Source organism: Pristiophorus japonicus, chromosome 10 (genome assembly GCF_044704955.1).
Source record: "Pristiophorus japonicus isolate sPriJap1 chromosome 10, sPriJap1.hap1, whole genome shotgun sequence".
Classification (NCBI taxonomy): domain Eukaryota; kingdom Metazoa; phylum Chordata; class Chondrichthyes; family Pristiophoridae; genus Pristiophorus; species Pristiophorus japonicus.
In genome coordinates this window covers 169,314,348-169,334,862 of record NC_091986.1, presented here as the reverse complement: position 1 = coordinate 169,334,862, position 20,515 = coordinate 169,314,348, and the positions used below count along the sequence as shown (strand labels likewise).

The 20,515-nt window shown below is 43.3% G+C and overlaps 1 protein-coding gene across 1 annotated transcript in view; it reads right to left on the bottom strand.

Moving 5' to 3' along the window:
* The window catches only part of LOC139274643 (uncharacterized), a 182,689-nt gene that overhangs the window by 136,699 nt on the left and 25,475 nt on the right, over positions 1-20,515 (bottom strand). Inside the window, exons 9-15 of the mRNA XM_070891322.1 lie at positions 13,521-13,764; positions 11,655-11,760; positions 10,436-10,587; positions 8,731-8,833; positions 3,473-3,579; positions 3,299-3,378; positions 2,364-2,515 (exon numbers count right to left, since the gene is read on the bottom strand). Coding sequence (XP_070747423.1) covers positions 2,364-2,515; positions 3,299-3,378; positions 3,473-3,579; positions 8,731-8,833; positions 10,436-10,587; positions 11,655-11,760; positions 13,521-13,764 — 944 coding nt within the window. The remainder of the gene's footprint in view (positions 1-2,363; positions 2,516-3,298; positions 3,379-3,472; positions 3,580-8,730; positions 8,834-10,435; positions 10,588-11,654; positions 11,761-13,520; positions 13,765-20,515) is intronic.

The following is a 20,515-nucleotide window of genomic DNA, read 5'->3' as shown; positions in this document are numbered from 1 at the left end:
GAGAAGACTGGGTCTTTACTCGTTGGAGTTCAGAAGGATGAGGGGTGATCTTATAGAAACATTTAAAATAATGAAAGGGATAGACAAGATAGAGGCAGAAAGATTGTTTCCACTGGTCGGGGAGACTAGAACTAGGGGGCACAGCCTCAAAATACGGGGGAGCCAATTTAAAACCGAGTTGAGAAGGAATTTCTTCTCCCAGAGGGTTGTGAATCTGTGGAATTCTCTGCCCAAGGAAGAAGTTGAGGCTAGCTCATTGAATGTATTCAAGTCACAGATAGATTTTTAACCAATAAGGGAATTAAGGGTTATGGGGAACGGGCGGGTAAGTGGCGCTGAGTCCACGGCCAGATCAGCCATGATCTTGTTGAATGGCGGAGCAGGCTCGAGGGGCTAGATGGCCGACTCCTGTTCCTAATTTTTATGTTCTTATGTTCTTATGTGCAGTGGTTCTAATAAGGTGCTCAATTTAGGTAGAAAGTTACCGCCGAAGTAGTTGAGTAGACCCATGAACGAACGTAGCTCCGTCACATTCTGTGGCTTGGGTGCATTCTTGATGGCCTTGGATTTCACATCCATGGGTCTGTTGCCGTCGGTAGCAATTTTCCTCCCCAGGAATTCGACCTCTGATGCCATGAAGACGCACTTCGAGCGGTTCAGTCTGAGTCCCACTTTGTCCAGACGATGTAGAACCTCTTCCAGGTTATTCAGATGTTTCTTGGAGTCATGACCTGTGATCAGGATGTCATCTTGGAACACAATGGTTCTGGGAACGGACTTCAGTAGACTCTCCATGTTCCTCTGAAATATTGCTGCAGCCGAGCGAATTCCATTTGTGATAAATAAACAGTCCTTTATGCGTGTTAATGCATATAGACCTCTTCAACATCTCAACCAGCTCCTGTGTCATGTAGGCCGACGTCAAGTCCAGCTTGGTGAACAACTTCCCTCCGGTTGGCGTTGCAAACAAGTCATCAGCTTTCGGTAACAGGTACTGATCCTGTTTCAAAACCCTGTTGATCGTAGCCTTGTAGTCTCCACAGATTCTGACTGTGCCATCACTTTTCAGCACAGGAACAATGGAGCTGGCCCATTCATTAAATTCAACAGGTGATATGATCCCTTCACGCTGAAGTCTGTCCAGTTCGATTTCGACCTTCTCCCTCATCATATACAGAACTGCCCGAGCTTTATGATGGACGGGTCTTGTATCCGAGTCCACATGGATCTGCAACTTGGCTCCCATGAAGTTGCCAATGCCTGGTTCGAACAGTGAGAGGAACTTGCTCAGTACTTGGGCACATGTATCTTTCTCTGATGACAATGCCTTGATGTCGTTTTAATTGCATCCGATTTTTTCAAGCCAGTTCCTGCCGAACAGCATTGTGCCATTGCCTGGGACAATCCATGGCAGTAACTCGTGAACCGCACCGTGATACGATACTTTAATTGTGGCACTGCCAATCACCGTTATGAGTTCTTTGGTGTACGTGTGCAACTTGGCATTGACTGGACTCAGCCTGGGCCTCACAGCCTTAGTATCCCACAGCTTGTCGAATGCCCTCTGGCTCATTATCGATTGACTCGCCCCTGTGTCCAGTTCCATCGATACAGGCACCCCATTAAATTTCATGTTGAGCATTATCGGTTTGCTCTTAGTTAGGAACAAGTACAGTCCATACACTTCCTCCTCTGGTATCCCGCATTGCGTATCCGGTTCCACACTGGTCTGACCATCATCCTCCATATGGTGTGCCGCAGCACGCTTGCTCATCTGCGGATACTTGCGCTGGAGATGCCCCACTCTCAGACAGCCTTTTCAACTATATTGCTTAAATCGGCGCTGCTGGTGCCGGTGATTTCCCCCACAATGCCAACATGGAGAAATCAGATGCATTCCCGCTGGCGGACTTTGGGCAGCCACAGGTTTCGCGTACGCAGTCGGGTAGGCCCTGCCATGTGCCGCTCTGCCGAAAGCCGAATCAATCATATTTACAGTACTTGACGAGTTTTGATTTTTCACTGATATCTGCTTTAGACTTCGATCTGTCGTCATGCATAACTGAGCGATCGTGATGGCCCTGTTCAAGTCCAACATCTCCACCGGCAGTAGTTTACGTAGGATCACCTCGCGGTTGATGTCGATTAAAAAGAAGTCCCGCAGCATGTCTGCCAACACAGCCCCGAACTTACACGGGTCCCGCTAGACGTTTCAGGTCGGCAATTAATTCTGCTACATTCTGGCTCTCTGAGCGAACGTGCATGTAAAATCTGTATCTCGAGATGATGATGCTGTCGTCTGGCTTAAGGTGGTCCTGTACCAGTGTACACAATTCTTCATACGTCTTCTCTGTTGGACTCACAGGTTGAAGTAGATTCTTTATCAGACCATAAATTTTTGGACCATAAACCGTGAGGAACATCGCCTGCCGCCGATCTGTGTCGTCGACCTCCTCCATTTTGTTGGCCCCGAAGAACTGGCTCAAGCGGCTCACAAAGTCTGCCCAATCTTCTCCTTCCACAAATCGCTCCAACAATCCAATTGTGCTCATTTTTGCATGCAAAGGTTCTTGTTGCCTCGTAACCAAATGACATGTATGCAATAACTATTAGACTGAGTACTGTTTAACTCCAAGAGGTATGACCTTGGTTCTGCTTTATTAAGGCCCAAAGTAACTAATATACAAAATGGCTGGCCTTTTATACTTGGGCTGCATACACGTGCGTGCAGCCCAATGGCCTCCAACAGTGACGCCATCTCGTGGCTAGTGTTCCCAAAAGTACGTACATGACAGTTATATGGTTGAATCTCAGTTCGTTCTGGCCTAATACAAGCACATGGACTCATCATGTCTTTGTTCTTCATTTGTTCTATCCACATATATTACAAAGTGAGATTTATATATATGGAGAAATCTGATGCTAAATAAAAATAAACAATTAGTTATTTAAATTAATCTATATATTGGTGTGGTAAACTGTACTTGAGACAAAGGCTCGAATCCCATCTCCTTAGCCAGTGAACTGCAGTCTGGTTCACCAGAGATAGCGGTCAGTAGGGAGGTACTTGAGTGGAAGTTCTCGGGTCCTGACCCTACCAGCACTTGGTGAACCTGTTACTGAGTATGCATTTGTTGTTGTCACCAATAAGATACTAGTCTAATATTAGGGGTGTTGGAGTCCTGCATCCATATTTCTTGGCAGTATGGAACAATTCATGAATAGCTGACAGTATTTGACCTTTGACTTTCTGGGTATCCTAAGAAAAGCCCTCTCATCCCTCATTGACATGATTTACCTTTCTTTAGTATTCTTAAACAGTGGCCATTATTGTGATTCCAGATCTTCAGACATCCGTCTCTTCCCCCTGTAATTAGTCTACAGTATAAAAAGATTATTGTTGAGCTTCCATGTCACAATGTATTCGAAGAGTCAACAAGGAATTCATATGCTCAATATAGCAAAGCCTCACCTCCTTCCACTGTCGTCAAAAGCCATGCAGCAAATGGCAGAATCACCATGAGCGCCACTGAATTCAAATATAAGGCTTCCTGTGTCAAGATCCCAGACTTTGATCACCTGGAGAAAGCAGAATTTATGTATCACTTTGCTTCTTTTCTTAATATGGGTTTTACTGATTTTGAGAGAATATAAATTCAGCTATCATTTTTTGAATTCATTGTACAGTTTGATTAAAGTAGCAGATTCCCCATGACATTGCTCACAGTGAGTGACAGAAGTTGTTATTTTAGAATAATAGGGGTGTTTATGTCATGTAGGACTCAAGATCAGACCCACAGATTTACAGTGACTGAATAAATCATTTTCAATTAAAAGTAATTCTGGGGTATTCAGCAGAACCACTTACAAGTGCATCTAAACTTCACTCCCAGTACTATTATATAGCAGTTTTTGTTAACCTTCAATTGATGCATCTTGTATGCCATCTTTCCGTGTATTCTCATCTTTAAGAATGGTAAGGGATAATATGGACAAAGGGATATTTTAACTGTCCTGCTGTGGGGATGCTGGAGTAAGGCAACATGGGCAACAATAGTAGATGCATTGGTGATCATTTTTCAACAGTCTATCGACTCTGGATCAGTTCCTATGGACTGGAGGGTAGCAAATGTAACACCACTTTTTAAAAAAGGAGGGAGAGAGAAAACGGGTAATTATAGACCGGTTAGTCTGACATCAGTAGTGGGGAAAATGTTGGAGTCAATTATTAAGGATGAAATAGCAGCACATTTGGAGAGCAGTGACAGGATTGGTCCAAGTCAGCATGGATTTGTGAAAGAGAAATCATGCTTGACAAATCTTCTGGAATTTTTTGAGGATGTAACTAGTTGAGTGGACAAGGGGGAACCAGTGGATGTGGTGTATTTTGGACTTTCAAAAGGCATTTGACAAGGTCCCACATAAGAGATTGGTGTGCAAAATCAAAGCACATGGTATTGGGGGTAATGTACTGGTGTGGATAGAGAATTGGTTGGCAGACAGGAAGCAGAGAGTCGGGATAAACGGGTCCTTTTCAGAATGGCAGGCAGTGAGCAATGGGGTGCCACAGGGTTCAGTGCTGGGACCCCAGCTATTTACAATATACATCAATGATTTAGATGAATTAAGTGTAATATCTCCAAGTTTGCAGATGACACTAATCTGGGTGGCGGTGTGAGCTGTGAGGAGGATGCTAAGAGGCTGCAGGGTGACTTGAACAGGTTAGGTGAGTGGGCAAATGCATGGTAGATGCAGTATAATGTGGATAAATGTGAGGTTATCCACTTTGGTGACAGAAACACGAGGGCAGAGTATTATCTGACTGGTGGCAGATTAGGAAAAAGGGAGGTGCAATGAGACCTGGATGTCATGGTTCATCAGTCATTGAAAGTTGGCATGCAGGTGCAGCAGGCGGTGAAGAAGGCAAATGACATGTTGGCCTTCATAGCTAGGGGATTTGAGTATAGGAGCAGGGGAGGTCTTATTGCAATTGTACAGGGCCTTGGTGAGGCCTCACCTGGAATATTGTGTTTAGTTTTGGTCTCCTAATCTGAGGAAGGATGTTTTTGCTATTGAGGGAGTGCAGCGAAGGTTCACCAGACTGATTCCAGGGATGGCTGGACTGACATATGAGGAGAGACTGGATCAACTGGGCCTTTATACACTGGAGTTTAGAAAGATGAGAGGGATCTCATAGAGACGTATAAGATTCTGATGAGACGGGACAGGTTAGATGCGGGAAGAATGTTCCCAATGTTGGGGAAGTCCAGAACCAGGGGACACAGTCTTAGAATAAGGGGTAGGCCACTTAGGACTGAGATGAGGAGGAACTTCTTCACTCAGAGAATTGTTAACCTGTGGAATTCCCTACCGCAGAGAGTCGTTGATGCCAGTTCATTGGATATATTCAAGAGGGAGTTAGATACAGTCCTTACAGCTAAAGGGATCAATGGGTATGGAGAGAAAGCGGAAAAGGGGTACTGAGGTGAATGATCAGCCATGATCATATTGAATGGTGGTGCAGGCTCGAAGGGCCGAATGGCCTACTCATGAACCTATTTTCTATGTTTCTATGAAGGGCTCCTTCGTTCAGGCATCACTGTGGAGAGAGAAGCTGGAGTTTTGGCAGAACTCTGAAAGGTAAAATTGGAGATTTAGCACAACTAGAATACAAGTGCTACAAAGTTCAGGTCTTCTCTAGATATTCTCTGGTCAAGTGTCACCTGTCTCTCCCATAAGCAGACATTATGCCAGGTGTAATGAGAAGGAGTTAATTAACAGTCTTGTTGTGCGGGGTCCTTTAGGGAAGAGTGACCATATCATGATTGAATTTCTGATTAAGATGGAAAGTGAAGTAGTCCAATCTGAAACTAGGGTCCTAAATCTAAACAAAGGAAATTACGAAGGTAAGAGAAATGAATTGGCTATGATAGATTGGGAAGTTTCATTAAAAGGCATGATGGTACATAGACAATGGCTAATATTTAAGGAACGAATGCATGAATTGCAACAGTTATACATTCCTTTCTGGTGTAAAAACACAAAAGGAAAAGTGGCCCAACTATGGCTAACAACAGAATTTAAGGATAGTATTAGATCCAAAGAGGAGTTATACAAAGTTGCCAGAAAAAGTAGCAAGCCTGAGAATTGGGAGCAGTTTAGAATTCAGCAAAAAAGGACCAAGAGATTGATTAAGAGGGGAAAAATAGAGTATGAGAGTAAACTTGCAAGGAACATAAAAAATGACTGCAAAAGTTTCTACAAGTACATAAAAAGAAAAAGATTAGTGAAGATAAATGTAGGTCCTTCACAGTCAGATACTGGAGAATTTGTAATGGGGAACAAAGAAATTACAGAACAATTAAATAAATACTTTGGTTCTGTCTTCACGGAAGAGGACACAAATAACCTCCCAGAAATGCTGGAGGAACCAAGGGTCTAGTGAGCAAGAGGAATTAAAGGAAATGATAATTAGTAAGAAAATAGTGCTGGAGAAACTAATGAGTCTGAAGGCAGATAAATCCCCAGGGCCTGATAATCTGCATCCAAGACTACTAAAAGAGGTAGCCATGGAAATAGTGGATGCATTGGTTGTCATCTTCCAAAATTCTATAGATTATGGAACAGTTCCTACAGATTGGAGGGTGGCAAATGTAACCCCACTATTTAAAAAAGGAAGGAGAGAAAAAACGGGGAACTGCAGACTGGTTAGCTTGACATCAGTAGAAAATGCTGGAGTCCATTATAAAGGATGTGATAACTGCAAACTTAGATCATATCAACGGGATTAAACAAAGTCAACATGGATTTATGAAAGGAAAATCATGTTTGACAAACCTACTGGAGTTTTTTGAGGATGTAACTTATAGAATAGATAAGGGAGAACCAGTGGATGTAGTGTATTTGGATTTTCAGAAAGCCTTTGACCACATAAGAAGCAAAATTAAAACACATAGGATTGGGGGTAATGTATTAGCATGGATTGAAAATTGGTTAACTGACAGGAAACTGAGAGTAGGAATAAACGGGTCTTTTTCGGGGTGGCAGGCATGACTAGTGGGGTACTATAGAGATCAGTGCTTGGGCCCAAGCTATTCACAATATATATATAAATGATTTGGATGAAGGAATCAAATGTAATATTTCCAAGTTTGTTGACGACACAAATCTAGGTGGGATTGTGAGTTGTGAGGAGGATGCAAAGACACTGCAAGGCGATTTAGATAGGTTGAGTGAGTGGGCAAACACATGGCAGATGTAACATAATGTGGATAAATGTGAAGTTATCCACTTTGGTAGGAAAAACATAAGGACAAAATATTATTTAAATGGTGATGGCTTGGAAAGTGTTGATGCACAGAGGGACCTGGGAGTCCTTGTACACCAGTCATTGAAAGCAAACATGCAGGTGCAGCAAGCAGTTAGGAAGGCAAATGGTATGTTGGCCTTCATTGCAAGAGGATTTGAGTACAGGAGCAAGGATGTCTTACTACAGTTATACAGGGCCTTGGTGAGACTGCACCTAGAGTACTGTGTGCAGTTTTGGTCTCCTTACCTAAGAAAGGGTATACTTGCCATAGAGGGAGTGCAGCGAAGGTTCACCAGACTGAATCCTGGGATGGTGGGACTGTCGTATGAGGAGAGATTGGGTCAACTAAGCCTATATTCACTAGAGTTTAAAAGAATGAGAGGGGATCTCATTGAAATGTATAAAATTCTGACTGGATGCAGGGAGGATGTTTCCCCTGGTTAGGAAATCTATAACAAGGGGTCACAGTCTCAGGATACGGGGTAGACCGAGATGAGGAGAAATGTTTTCACTCAGGGTGGTGAACCTGTGGAATTCTCTACCACGGAAGGCTGTGGAGACCAAGTCACTGAATATAGTTAAGAGGGAGATAGATAGATTTCTAGAAACAAAAGGCATCAAGGGGTATGGGGAAAAAATGGGACTATAGTGTTGAGATGGAGGATCAGCCATGACCATATTGAATGGCGGTGCAGACTCGAAGAGCCGAATGGCCTACTACTGCTCCTATTTTCTATGTTATGGTTCGGAGTTTATTTTCATGACATAATATCTAGATGATCAATAGGATGACCCAGGGTATAACAATGGGACCCCCTTGCAACATGAACTGGATTACAGAATCCTCGGCATGCGTACTCATGGATGCTTCGCCAATCTTCTGAAAGGAGACTGATTGACACTTCAATGAGACAAAGCTGATTGCAAATCCACAAATTAGCTTATTTTGCCGTTGTTAAGTGAACTGATTGGAAACATTTGAAGTACGTTTCAGCACAATATGACTTCGCCTGTATCCCTCATCATAACAAATAAAAATAATAAAAAGTAAACTGATCCCCTTAGGAGATTAAAAAGACATCCAATGTTATTGGGCATTGTATCAGACCAAAACTTGTGGGCCTGGTCAGCTCTTTTCTTAATGTACTCTGGCCTGGGTTTACCTGCCTCTATTAGCAGAATTTAGCAAACTGGTCTTAAACATGTGGTTTCCTGTTTTCTTTGTCCCGTTCCCTGGAAAGGAAGTTAGGCAGTTTGGCTTGTTTCATATTTCCAGCATTTGCAATACTTTTGCTTTTTATTTAAAATAGATATTTATTTCACATTTCAGTATTCTAGACGCTTTTAAAAAAAATTAAAAGCCTCACAATCAAATGTATCAGCAGGTTCTACTGTAATAATTTATTGGTACATGCACTTACAGATCCTTCTGAACAACTGATGACCTGTCGAAACTCACTATTGTATTTGCAGCACAGAACTGGCTCTTTATGGGAGCTGATACGGTGTGGCTGAGGTTTGGGTCTATAGGATATCAGAAAAATGGAACAAATGTAAAATGCCAACTCAGTACTCATATAATACCTTCAGAAACAATATGGATAAAATATTTCTGTGTGTATGCAGCTGAGCTGCAAAAGTTACTGGCTCTGAAATTCCTAGAGCTGGGGAAGGGTGTAAGTCTGTGGGAGGGGGGGGTGGGGGGGTCCAGATACAAAGGGATACTGCACTGATCGAGGCATGATCCCTTGTATTGAAGTCCTATCTGATTGTCTTGGTGGACAATAAAAATAAGGATATAAACAAGGAATGGAATAATTTGATCATCTCTGCCCTTACCCTAGTCCCCTTCAACTCCATTCCTAAACAGATATTTATTCATTTATTTCTTTAAAAGGATTTAACTAGCACTCTTGCTGGGAGTCAATTTCCAATTTCAAACACTATGTAGAAAAAAGACTTGCTTTTGCAAATGTAGATACATTTCTTGCCTTTGTAGTTGTGGTTTGTTGCTGTTTTATGAATGTGAAATTTGAACCAATCAGCTGCAAGAGTGACAAAAGTTCATAGGTAAAAAGATGTAACGCTTGAGGTATGATGGACACAGACAAGTGCAATACAATACATGGGTCTGAAATTCCACAATTCTATTGGTTTCCCACAGTATCTCCAGTGGGAAACTGGCAGAAACTGCAGGGAAATGGCATAGACAGACTTATGGCCAGTAGGAGCCTGTGTAATTTCAGGGCTTATATGCTTAACTTACTCACATTCCTGTTACATATATGATTTATTCATAGAATTAAACATGGGCATGAAAAGCAAACATAAAAAAATCAATATGAACAAAAATGTAGATTTAAAGCACAGTATGATCTTTCACTGCTGGGGCTTGGAATATAAGATAACCCAGACTGGTGGTAGAGCAGCATAGTCATTATGTTACTGGACTAGTAATCCAGAGGTCTGGACTACTGATCCAGAGACATGAGTTCAAATCCCACCATGGCAGCTGGAGGATTACGATTCAGTAAATTAAATAAATCTGGAATAAAAAGCTAGGTATCAGTAATGGTGACCATGAAACTTACTAGAGTGTTGTAAAAACCCAACTGGTTCACTAATGTCCTTTAGGGAAGGAAACCTGCCGTCCTTACCCGGTCTGGCCTGTATGTAACTCCAGACACACAGCAATGTGGCTGACTTTGAGTTGCCCTCTGAAATGGCTGAACAAACCATTCAGTTGTACCAAAAACGCTATGACACTGTGGGAGCACCTTCTCCACAAAGACTAAGGCAGCTCAACACCACCTTCTCAAGGGCAATTAGGGTTGGGCAATAGATGCAGCGACGCCCACATCCCGTGAACTAATATATTAAAAAACGTCACAGATCAGTCTCTTCCGAGCGCTTTAAACGAGTCAATATTTAGTCACTAGGTGGCAGTCTAGAATGCCAAAACAAAGAATCATGATCGAATTAATGGAAGTACAACAAAGTGGACATGATTGAGTACATTATTCCAATTCTATAAAAATAGACAAAATAATGATAACCCATAGCTGTGCTGTAAAAAATTCTCATTACTTCAGAAATTATCCTTAAACAGTATTGAACGATGCTCACTGTATCCTTAGGTGCAGAAGAGCAATGCTATCTGCAGCAATGCAAAGTGCTTTGATCCCTGCTACGTAGTGACATGCAGATACATCCCCTCTAATCCCACTGGCTTTTGCATTGGCTGTGTACAAGCAGCACTGATCCTCAATATCCCAGATCTAGAAACAAAAGAAATTGAGCATTTTAGAAAGTGATTGTATGTGGAACACAGAGAATACCACATGCAGAAATATTCCACAAGTTTAAAAACAAAATGCCAGCAAATTTGCATTTCTATCAGTTCACAAAAATGAAAATTCCAAGTACCATTTTGAACCATTTACGACCTCTCAGAAAAACCCTATTCTGATTAAATGTAGAATGGGCTTGATGATTGGCATCATAGTGAACGCTGCCAATTTGGCCCAGTGGAGTCGCTGTCTTGTTGGACAACTATTTGATTGCAATAGCATTAAACTCTGAAAATGATCCTAATTCAGCTAACTGTGTTGCTGTTTATGATTTTGTTTTTCATCCTGTTTCAGAAAGGGTGAATTTACATTCTTATTAAATGAGGGTGTTAATGCTAGGACTGAAATACTATTTTCTACTGGGACCTATCCGGTATCAACGTTCATCACTTCCAGCTCATGTAAAAGACCCACCTCTTGGACCCAGCTTTTGGTCACCCCTCCTAATATCTCCCTCTCTGGTTCAGTTTCCTTTTTTCTCTTCCACCTATGTTGAAGCACCTTGCAACATTTTTCAATGTTAGAGGTGCTCTAGAAATGCAAGTTGTTGTTGTATTGCAGGAGGCCAAAGCAAAGCTACCTGTACATTGCCCTAACTCTGTACTTTAAACATAATCTCAGATAGATTTCTTGCTGCAGCTGTGTGAATTTTTTCACATTTCTCACACCTAACAAATTCCATTTCGGATTGAAATTGACAAATTAGTGCTCAATTAGAGTCAGATTCTGCTATGAGCTCACCCCCTGCTCAGACTCGATTGAGACGCATTTCACATAGAATCTTATCAGTTGGATTTGAGCCTGAACTGCAGATGTACTAACTTACTGCAACACAGTGCAAGCCAGTCTCTACCACTTACGCTACATTAAGTTTAATCTATAGCAGAAACATATGGAAGTAATTCAAAATCCCCTCACGGACATTGAGATAAGAAATCTGGAACAGAACGTGACTGGCATCATAAGGTGAAGTTTCATGTCCTAGATTTACAAACCTTCACAGTGTTGTCAGTGGAGACAGAAAATAGTTTGTCGTCATCGGTGGAGATGCATAGAAAGAAGATTGGAGCACAGTGGCCTCTCAGCAAACCAGTGGGTTTCCTTTAAACAAATAGATACACATTAAATGGATACCTATCACACAATGTAATAATTGCAGTCCACTATTTCATACTTTGTACTTTTCCTTCAATGAGAATTTATTCATAGCTGATATATCACAGAAGTTCCAATATTGTGAGTTTTTATTTTATGCTCCATATTCCTATTACATTTTTGCCTCTTTTGGGTACCCTGATGTCATGTACCAATCCTGGCAAAAGTGGAATGCAGCTGATTTACTCCCAGGCCTCTGTTACTGGCACTCTGTCAGTGACCATCTCTGTTTTGTGTCTCCTTTCCGATGATGTGGCCTAGACAGATAATGTAAATTTGGGGAAATTATGGTGTTGCAAGACTTTAAATTGCTGCATCATAAGAGTGATTTTAATAATTTATTCTATTTATGCTCCATACCCTTTGAACCAAGCATTCTAACAAAATGCATGGCAGTAGTGAAGGTCCCATAATACAGTATCAAAATCAGAAGTCAAGATTCAGAAACCTTCAGTTAAGATGACTCTGGACAAAACAGATTCTGATTTTCCTCTTGGGGCTCCTGCTGGCAGTCCAACAAGTGCAGTATACTTGAAGTGCATGGTGTCTGTGAGGGAAGGATTCTGCCCACATTTCCTGGCCTGGGCAATTTGTGTGGCTTAGACACTCTCTAGGCACACACACTTAGAGGCTTATGAAGTTCATTATCATTATCATACCTGTGGCTCCTTTAAACTATGAGATTCTCTTGAGACCCCGCAGACCCTTCGATCAATGGAGAATCTAGGCACAAGCTCCATCACCAGCTTTTTTAGGGTGCCTCTCTATTTGACCATACCCAGAGGCAGCAGGGCCGGGAATGCTCCTGCCATCCCATCAGCTTCATCATCATAGGCAGTCCCTCGGAGTCGAGGATGACTTGCTTCCACTCTAAAAGTGAGTTCTCAGGTGTCTGAGGAGTCCAATGTGGGACCAACAATCTCTGTCACAGGTGGGACAGACAGTGGTTGAAGGAAAGGGTGGTCGGGGAGCCTGGCTTGACGCATGCTCCTTCCTCTGTCTACGCTTGGTTTCTGCTTGTTCCCGACGATGGGACTTGAGTTGCTCAGCACCCTCCCGGATGCTCTTCCTCCAATTAGCATTGCTACACTGAGTATAAAACTACTTCAGGTGTCGGCTTATTTAGGAAAGTCTTAGAAATCCTGTGGGCATTGAGAGTGAAGATCTGATGCAATGTATCTCCACCTCCATTTCTTCCTCACTGCACCTTGGGAACTGAGCATTCCCCAGGGTCAACCCTCATAAGAATTGTTAGGATCATGGAACGATCATTAGTCGAATAAGCACCTCTCTTTTTGAAAATTATCAACCACAATTATTCACCTTTGCGCTAAGGGGGAAGATTGCTCTGGTTACTAAGCGCAGCAAAGCCAAACATGTTCTTTTTGGCTGCTTTTACAACATTATTACACAAAACAATAAGAGTAATTTGTCTTCTTATATCCCTGAATCTCTTCTTTCTGCCAAAGTTGCGCATTGAACCCAATGATATTGTCCAAATCAATTACCTCTCTAACCCATTCCACAACTCTATTACCCTTTATTGTGATTTTACAATGCAGTAAACTAAATGGTATACAGCATCAATAATTCAGCCATTGAGTATTCTTTCTATTATTAGAAATATAAAATAAACTTTTGAAGAAGGCTATTTGTAGCAATACATAGCAATTAATGTGAGTGTGAAGGGTTCATGACCACCTTACCCAGGAACATAGGGATTCCACATACGCACAATCCGGTCCACTCCACCGGTTACGATCAGGTTGTTCTTCTTACAGAAATCAAAAGTTTTTACACCTTTGTGAACACGGAATACAGACTGATCACACTCGAGCCTCTTCTGAGGAATGCCAGGAGCACTGTGACACTTAGTGCCCTTTCCCTCTTTCCAGCATTCCTTCATTTCCTTCATCTGTTTTTCCAAGTTTGTGGTTCCAGTTGTGCAACCTTCAGTGGTTCAGAGAACAAAATAGTCAAAACAAAATCAAACAGCACAGGCAAGTAACAGAAGGCAATGAACTAATCGAATATGGAAAACCCAATGTTTCAATCGCATCTGTTATGTGTCTTGCAATTTATAGTATGAAGCAGTTAATAGCACTGTTCCTACTTCAAAAAAAATCAGAATTTGAGTAGAGGTGGAGTAGTGAGGTTTCTATCACCTCTATGTCAGGATTTTCAAACTATAAAAAAAAAGTTTAGATAAAGAAAAAGAGATCGTAAAAATGATGTCAGAAAGTTCAGCCGTTATATTGCACTTTTTGGTCTATTTTTATTTCCTGATTAATATGGGAAAAACTTGTACATTAGTCAAATTCATCAATTTTGTTAGCAGCACTGCTGCTGTGCCAACTATTCTCATTGAGTATCCATTGTCACTTCTGTTAGAAATTACTGTTACCTGAAAATGATACTGTGTTTATTGATTGTATGTTTCTGCTCAAGACAAGTAAAGGTTTCATGTATAAGCTATGTTTTACCCAAAAATGCTTAAGTTTTGCTTTCCCGAGACAGTGTTTTTAATGAGTTAGATTAGAGAATGCATAGCATTTTGACTTAGACTTTAATTTGGCCAATGAAGGCCCAACCTAATGCTTCTTCCATTATTACTCGTAACTAATTATAATGCTAAGGTAGAATTTGGAGTTTGTTTAACAGAACTGCTTGAAATATTAAAAGTTATTTGGTATAAAAGACAAAGAATAGAAGGAATGGGAGTTAGGGTAACCATGACGACTGGCTGAAATAAGATAGTTCGAGTCTGGGATCCCTGATTTAATGGCCTAAGGTTGCCCTGAGACATGTTGGAGCAGGGAGGACAAGGCTGGATATGATAAGAGACTATAGCTATGAGGGAACCGGGCTTGACAGATAAGAGGGGTCCGGATGGATGGATTGGTCTTCAAAACTATAAACAAGATGGATGCATAATGGTTGTAAAGATCCCTCCTTCGGGGTGGGTCTTCACTGACAAATGGAGACAAAGAACTAAAAGTATTATTGGGTAATAAGTTTTTAAGGAACCCTCCATAGGTCGAATAGCACTGTCAATAATTCAACCCCAGGCCCACCCCTAAAATGAGGTTAAAAGAAACACCATTAGGGCTCATTTAGACAGATGGAGAAGGGAGAACCACACAAGGGTGAGCTGGTTGAATGCTCTTTCGAGAGTGGATCCTGCTCATTGAAGTCAATTACTCTTGGGGTTTGAGATGAAAGGAAGAGATGATATAAACCGGAGAACTGCTTGTCACGGTTGTATGCTGTATAACTCGTGTGTTATATTCCATCCTAAACTCTGAATAAACACAATATATCCACCATATAGGTTTGCACTCAAATCTGATTATTAAGGATGTTATATATGTGGACTTGTATTTACTCTGTACAGCCACCAGAGGGCTCACTCCCTGGAGTCCTAAGAGATCCCTTAATCCCTTGAGAGCACAGGTATTTAAGAAGGCTTCACAGGTTGGAGAGGCACTCTGGAGACCTGCAATAAAAGACTACGGTCACACTTTACTTCACAGTGTTCATACACTACAACTGGCAACGAGATACAGATAGCAAACCCAAAGATACAGAGAACAGTGGGCATCCTGGAGAAATTTTCGGAGGGAGATGATTGTGAAACTTTTGTGGAGCGACTTAACCAATACTTCGTGGCCAACGAGCTAGATGGGGAAGAGAGCGATGCCAAACTTAAAGCGATCCGCCTCATGAAGAATCTGCTCACTCCAGCGAAACCCACAGAAAAATCATATGACAATTTGTGCACACTGGTCCGAGAGCATTTGAACCCGAAGGAAAGCGTTCTGATGGCGAGGTACCAGTTCGACACCTACAAAAGGTCTGAAGGCAAGGAAGTGGTGAGTTATGTCACCGAGCTGAGATGCCTTGCAGGACATTGTGAATTTGAATGACATTTGGAGCACATGCTCAGAACCTTTTTGTACTTGGCATTGGCCATGCAACCATACTTTGCAAGCTTTTGACTGTAGAGACCCCAACCTTGAGTAAGTACTGTGAACAAAGTGATGTTATTTTTGAATCTTAACGTACAGGGCAGGTCACACATACCTGCAGCTACACGTCCACAGATGTCTCAGAGTCCACCATCAAGGGTGATGAATGCAAGGCCATTAACACCTTATTGGCGCTGCGGGGGTGATCATCATTTCCATTCATGCCGCTTCAAAGGATACGTTTGCAATGACTGTGGAACAATGGGACACCTCCAACGAGTGTGCAGGCGAGCTGCTAAGCCTGTATAACCTGCAAATCTCCACATTGCAGAGGAGGACAGATCCACGGAGGATCACTACGAATCAGAGCCTCAGATAGAGGAGGCAGAGGTACATGGAGTGCACACATTCACCATGAATTGTCCCCCGATAACGCTGAATGTTGAACTAAATGGACTCCTGGTGTCAATGGAGTTGGACACGGGCACGAGCCAGTCCATCATGGGCAACAAATCTTTCGAAAGGTTTTGGTGCAACAAGGCCTCAAGGCCAGTCTTAACGCCAGTTCGCACGAGGCTTACATTAAAGAACTGATTCCTGTAATCAGCAGTGCTACCATAAATGTTTCCTATGATGGAGCGGTGCACAAGCTACCACTCTGGGTGGTACCGGGCGATGGTCCCACGTTGCTCGGCAGGAGCTGGCTGGGAAAGATATGCTGGAACCGGGACGACCGAGCGCTATCGTCCGCTGACGACACTTTGTGTGCTCAGGTCTTAAATAAATTACCTTCGCTGTTCGAACCAGGCATCGGGAAATTCCAAGGAGCAAAAGTACAGCTCCACCTAATTCCAGGGGCGTGACCCATCCATCACAAGGCAAGAGCAGTACAGTACATGATGAGAGAAAGGGTAGAGATCGAGCTAGACTGGCTGCAATGAGAGGGCATCATTTCACCGATCGAGTTCAGCGGGTGGGTCAGTCCTATTGTCCCAGTCCTCAAGGGAGACGGCAACATCAGAATCTGTGGTGATTACAAAGTAATTATCAATCGTTTCTCCCTGCAGGACCAATACCCACTACCAAAAGCCGACAACCTCTTTGCAACGCTGGCGGGAGGAAAGTCATTCACAAAGCTGGATCTGACTTCAGCCTACATGACACAGGAACTGGAGGAATCATCGAAGGCCCTCACCTGCATCAACACGTACAAAGGCCTTTTGGTTTATAACAGGTGCCCGTTTGCAATCCGATCAGCGGTGGCGATATTCCAGAGAAACACGGAAAGTTTACTGAAGTCAGTCCCGCACACCATGGTCTTCCAGGACGACATCTTGGTCACAGGTCAGAACACAGTCGAGCACCTGCAGAACCTGGAGGAGGTTCTTTGTCGACTCAACCACGTGGGGCTCAGGTTAAAACGCTCAAAATGTGTTTTTCTGGCGCCTGAAGTGGAGTTCCCGGGAAGGAGGATTGCGGCGGACGGCATCAAGCCCACCAACGTGAAGACAGAGGCAATCAAGAACGCACCGAGGCCACAGAATGTGATGGAGCTACGGTCGTTTTTGGGACTCTTGAACGACTTTGGTAGCTTCTTACCGTGTCTCAGCACACTGCTAGAACCACTACATATCTTACTACAAAAAGGGGGCAAATGGGTTTGGGGCAAAAGCCAAGAAAATGCCTTTGTAAAAGCGAGAAAATTGTTATGCTCAAACAAATTGCTTGTGTTGTATGATCCATGTAAGCGTTTGGTACTAGCATGTGATGCGTCGTCATATGGCATCGGGTGTGTATTGCAACAAGCTAATGATTTTGGGAAACTGCAACCGGCTGCTTATGCATCCAGCAGTCTGTCTAAGGCTGAGAGAGCCTACAGCATGATTGGGAAAGAAGCGTTAGCGTGTGTCTATAGGGTAAAGAAAATGCGTCAATACCTGTTTGGGCTAAAATTTGAATTGGAAACTGACCATAAGCCACTTATATCCCTGCTTTCCGAGAGTAAAGGGATAAATACCAACGCATCGGCCTGCATCCAGAAATGGGCGCTTATGTTGTCCGCATACAACTACGCCATCCGCCACAGACCAGGCACAGAAAACTGCGCTGATGATCTCAGTCGGCTGGCACTGCCCACCACGGGGGTGGAAAAGATGCAGCCCGCAGATCTAGCCATGGTTATGGAAGCATTTGAGAGTGAACAATCACCCGTCACTGCCCGGCAGATCAAAACCTGGACAAGCCAGGACCCCTTATTATCTCGAGTCAAAAGCTGTGTGCTTCACGGGAGCTGGTCCAGTGTCCCAGTGGAAATGCAGGAAGAAATAAAGCCGTTCCAGCGGCGCAAAGGTGAAATGTCTATACAGGCAGATTGCCTTCTGTGGGTCAATTGAGTAGTGGTCCCCAAGAAGGGCAGAGACAACTTCATCAATGACCTCCACAGTACCCACCCAGGCATCGTAATGATGAAAGCGATAGCCAGATCCCACGTGTGGTGGCCCGGTATCGATGCGGACTTAGAGTCCTGCATTCACAGATGTAATACATGCTCGCAGTTAAGCAATGTACCGAGGGAGGCGCCGCTAAGTTTATGGTCTTGGCCCTCCAAACTGTGGTCTAGGGTACACGTCGAGTATGCAGGCCCGTTCTTGGGTAAAATGTTCTTTGTGGTTGTAGATGCGTACTCCAAGTGGATTGAATGTGAGATAATGTCGGCTAGCACGTCCGCTGCCACTACTGAAAGCCTGCGGGCCATGTTTGCCACACACGGCTTACCCGATGTCCTGGTGAGCAACAACGGGCCATGTTTTACCAGTGCTGAATTCAAAGAATTTATGACCCGTAACAGGATCAAACATGTCACGTCTGCCCCGTTTAAACCAGCGTCCAATGGTCAGGCAGAGAGAGCAGTGCAAACCATCAAGCAAGGCTTGAAGAATGTAACTGAAGGCTCACTGCAGACTCGCCTATCACGAGTCCTGCTTAGCTACCGCACGAGACCCCACTCACTCACTGGGATCCCACTTGTTGAACTGCTCATGAAAAGAGCACTTAAGACAAGGCTCTCGTTAGTTCACCCTGATCTACATAAACAGGTAGAGAGCAGGCGGCTTCAACAAGGTGCATATCATGATTGCGCAAATGTGTCACACAAGATTGAAGTCAATGATTCTGTATTTGTATTAAATTATGGACAAGGTCCCAAGTGGCTTCCCAGCACTGTCGTGGCCAAAGAAGGGAACAGGGTGTTTCGGGTCTAACTTTCAAATGGACTCATCACCGGAAACACTTGGACCAAATCAAACTTAGATTCACGGACTACCCTGAGCAACCCACCTTGGACCCTACCTTTTTTTGATCAACACACACACCAGTGGCAACCGACACCACGGTTGACCACGAAGCAGAACCCATCATCCACAGCAGCCCTGCAGGGCCCAACACACCAGGCAGCCCAGCAAGGGCCCAACAAACGATTCAACAACACCAGCTTTCACACCGAGATGATCGACCAGGACAAGAAGGGCTCCAGATCGACTCACATCGTAAATAGTTACACTATTGACTTTGGCGGGGGAATGTTATATTTGTGGACTTGTATTTATTCTGTACAGCCACCAGAGGGTTCATTCCCCGGAGTCCCAAGGGATCCCATAATCCCTTGGGAGCACAGGTATTTAAGACGGCTTCACAGGTTGGAGAGGCACTCTGGAGACCTGCAATAAAAGACTACGGTCACACTTTACTTTGAGCTCACAGTGTTCAGTCTGACTCTTTCTCCATACACGACAAAGGTAACCAGAGATAGCCTGAAAAGATGATTTCTAACACTTCTCTCCATGTTCTGATGTAAATATATTTCTCTGCATCTAGAAGTTTTCTTTGGCACCTTTACATCCGTTAATAGGCTGTCTTTGCTTCCTGCAGCTGGTAGCAGGCTGCCTTTCCTTTTCAACCCCAGTGAGTGAAATACTGGCCCAATTTCTCTTGCTGGACCCAACAATCTGCTGCCTCTTATTCAGGCCCAAGCAGCACAGCACAGCTGGTGATATACTCCCGATTTACTTCGCGAATAGTAGCGGAGTGATTATGTTACCAGACTAGCAATCCACAGGCCTGGATTAAAGACCCAGAGACATGAGTTCAAATCCCACCACGGCAGCTGGGTAATTTAAATTCAGTTAATTAAATAAATCTGGAACAAAAAAGCTAGTATCAGTAATGGTGACCACAAAACTATCGGATTGTCGTAAAATCCCTTCTGGTTCACGAATGTCTTTTAGGGAAGGAAATCTGCCGTCCTTACCTGGTCTGGCCTGTATGTGATTCCAGACCCACAGTAATGTGGTTGACTTTTAACTAACCTCTGGGGACTTGTGCAAAAATTGGGAGAGTTGTCACACAGAATAGTCAAGCAACAGCCTGACATAGTCATACTCACATACGGACCTTTCAGCCAATGTCCCAGACTGCTCCATCACTGGGAATAAATAGGCATTTCTGCGGCCGCAACCGAGACTCCAGGATGGTATGTTGCCTCCCTGGTGCAAGGGTCAAGGATGTCTCAGAGCGGGTGCAGGACATTCTTAAAAGGGAGGGTGAACAGCCAGTTGATGTGGTGCAGATAGGTACCAACGATATAAGTAAAAAACGGGATGAGGTCCTACGAGATGAATTTAGGGAGCTAGCAGTTAAATTAAAAAGTAGGACCTCAAAAGTAGGAATCGCAAGAT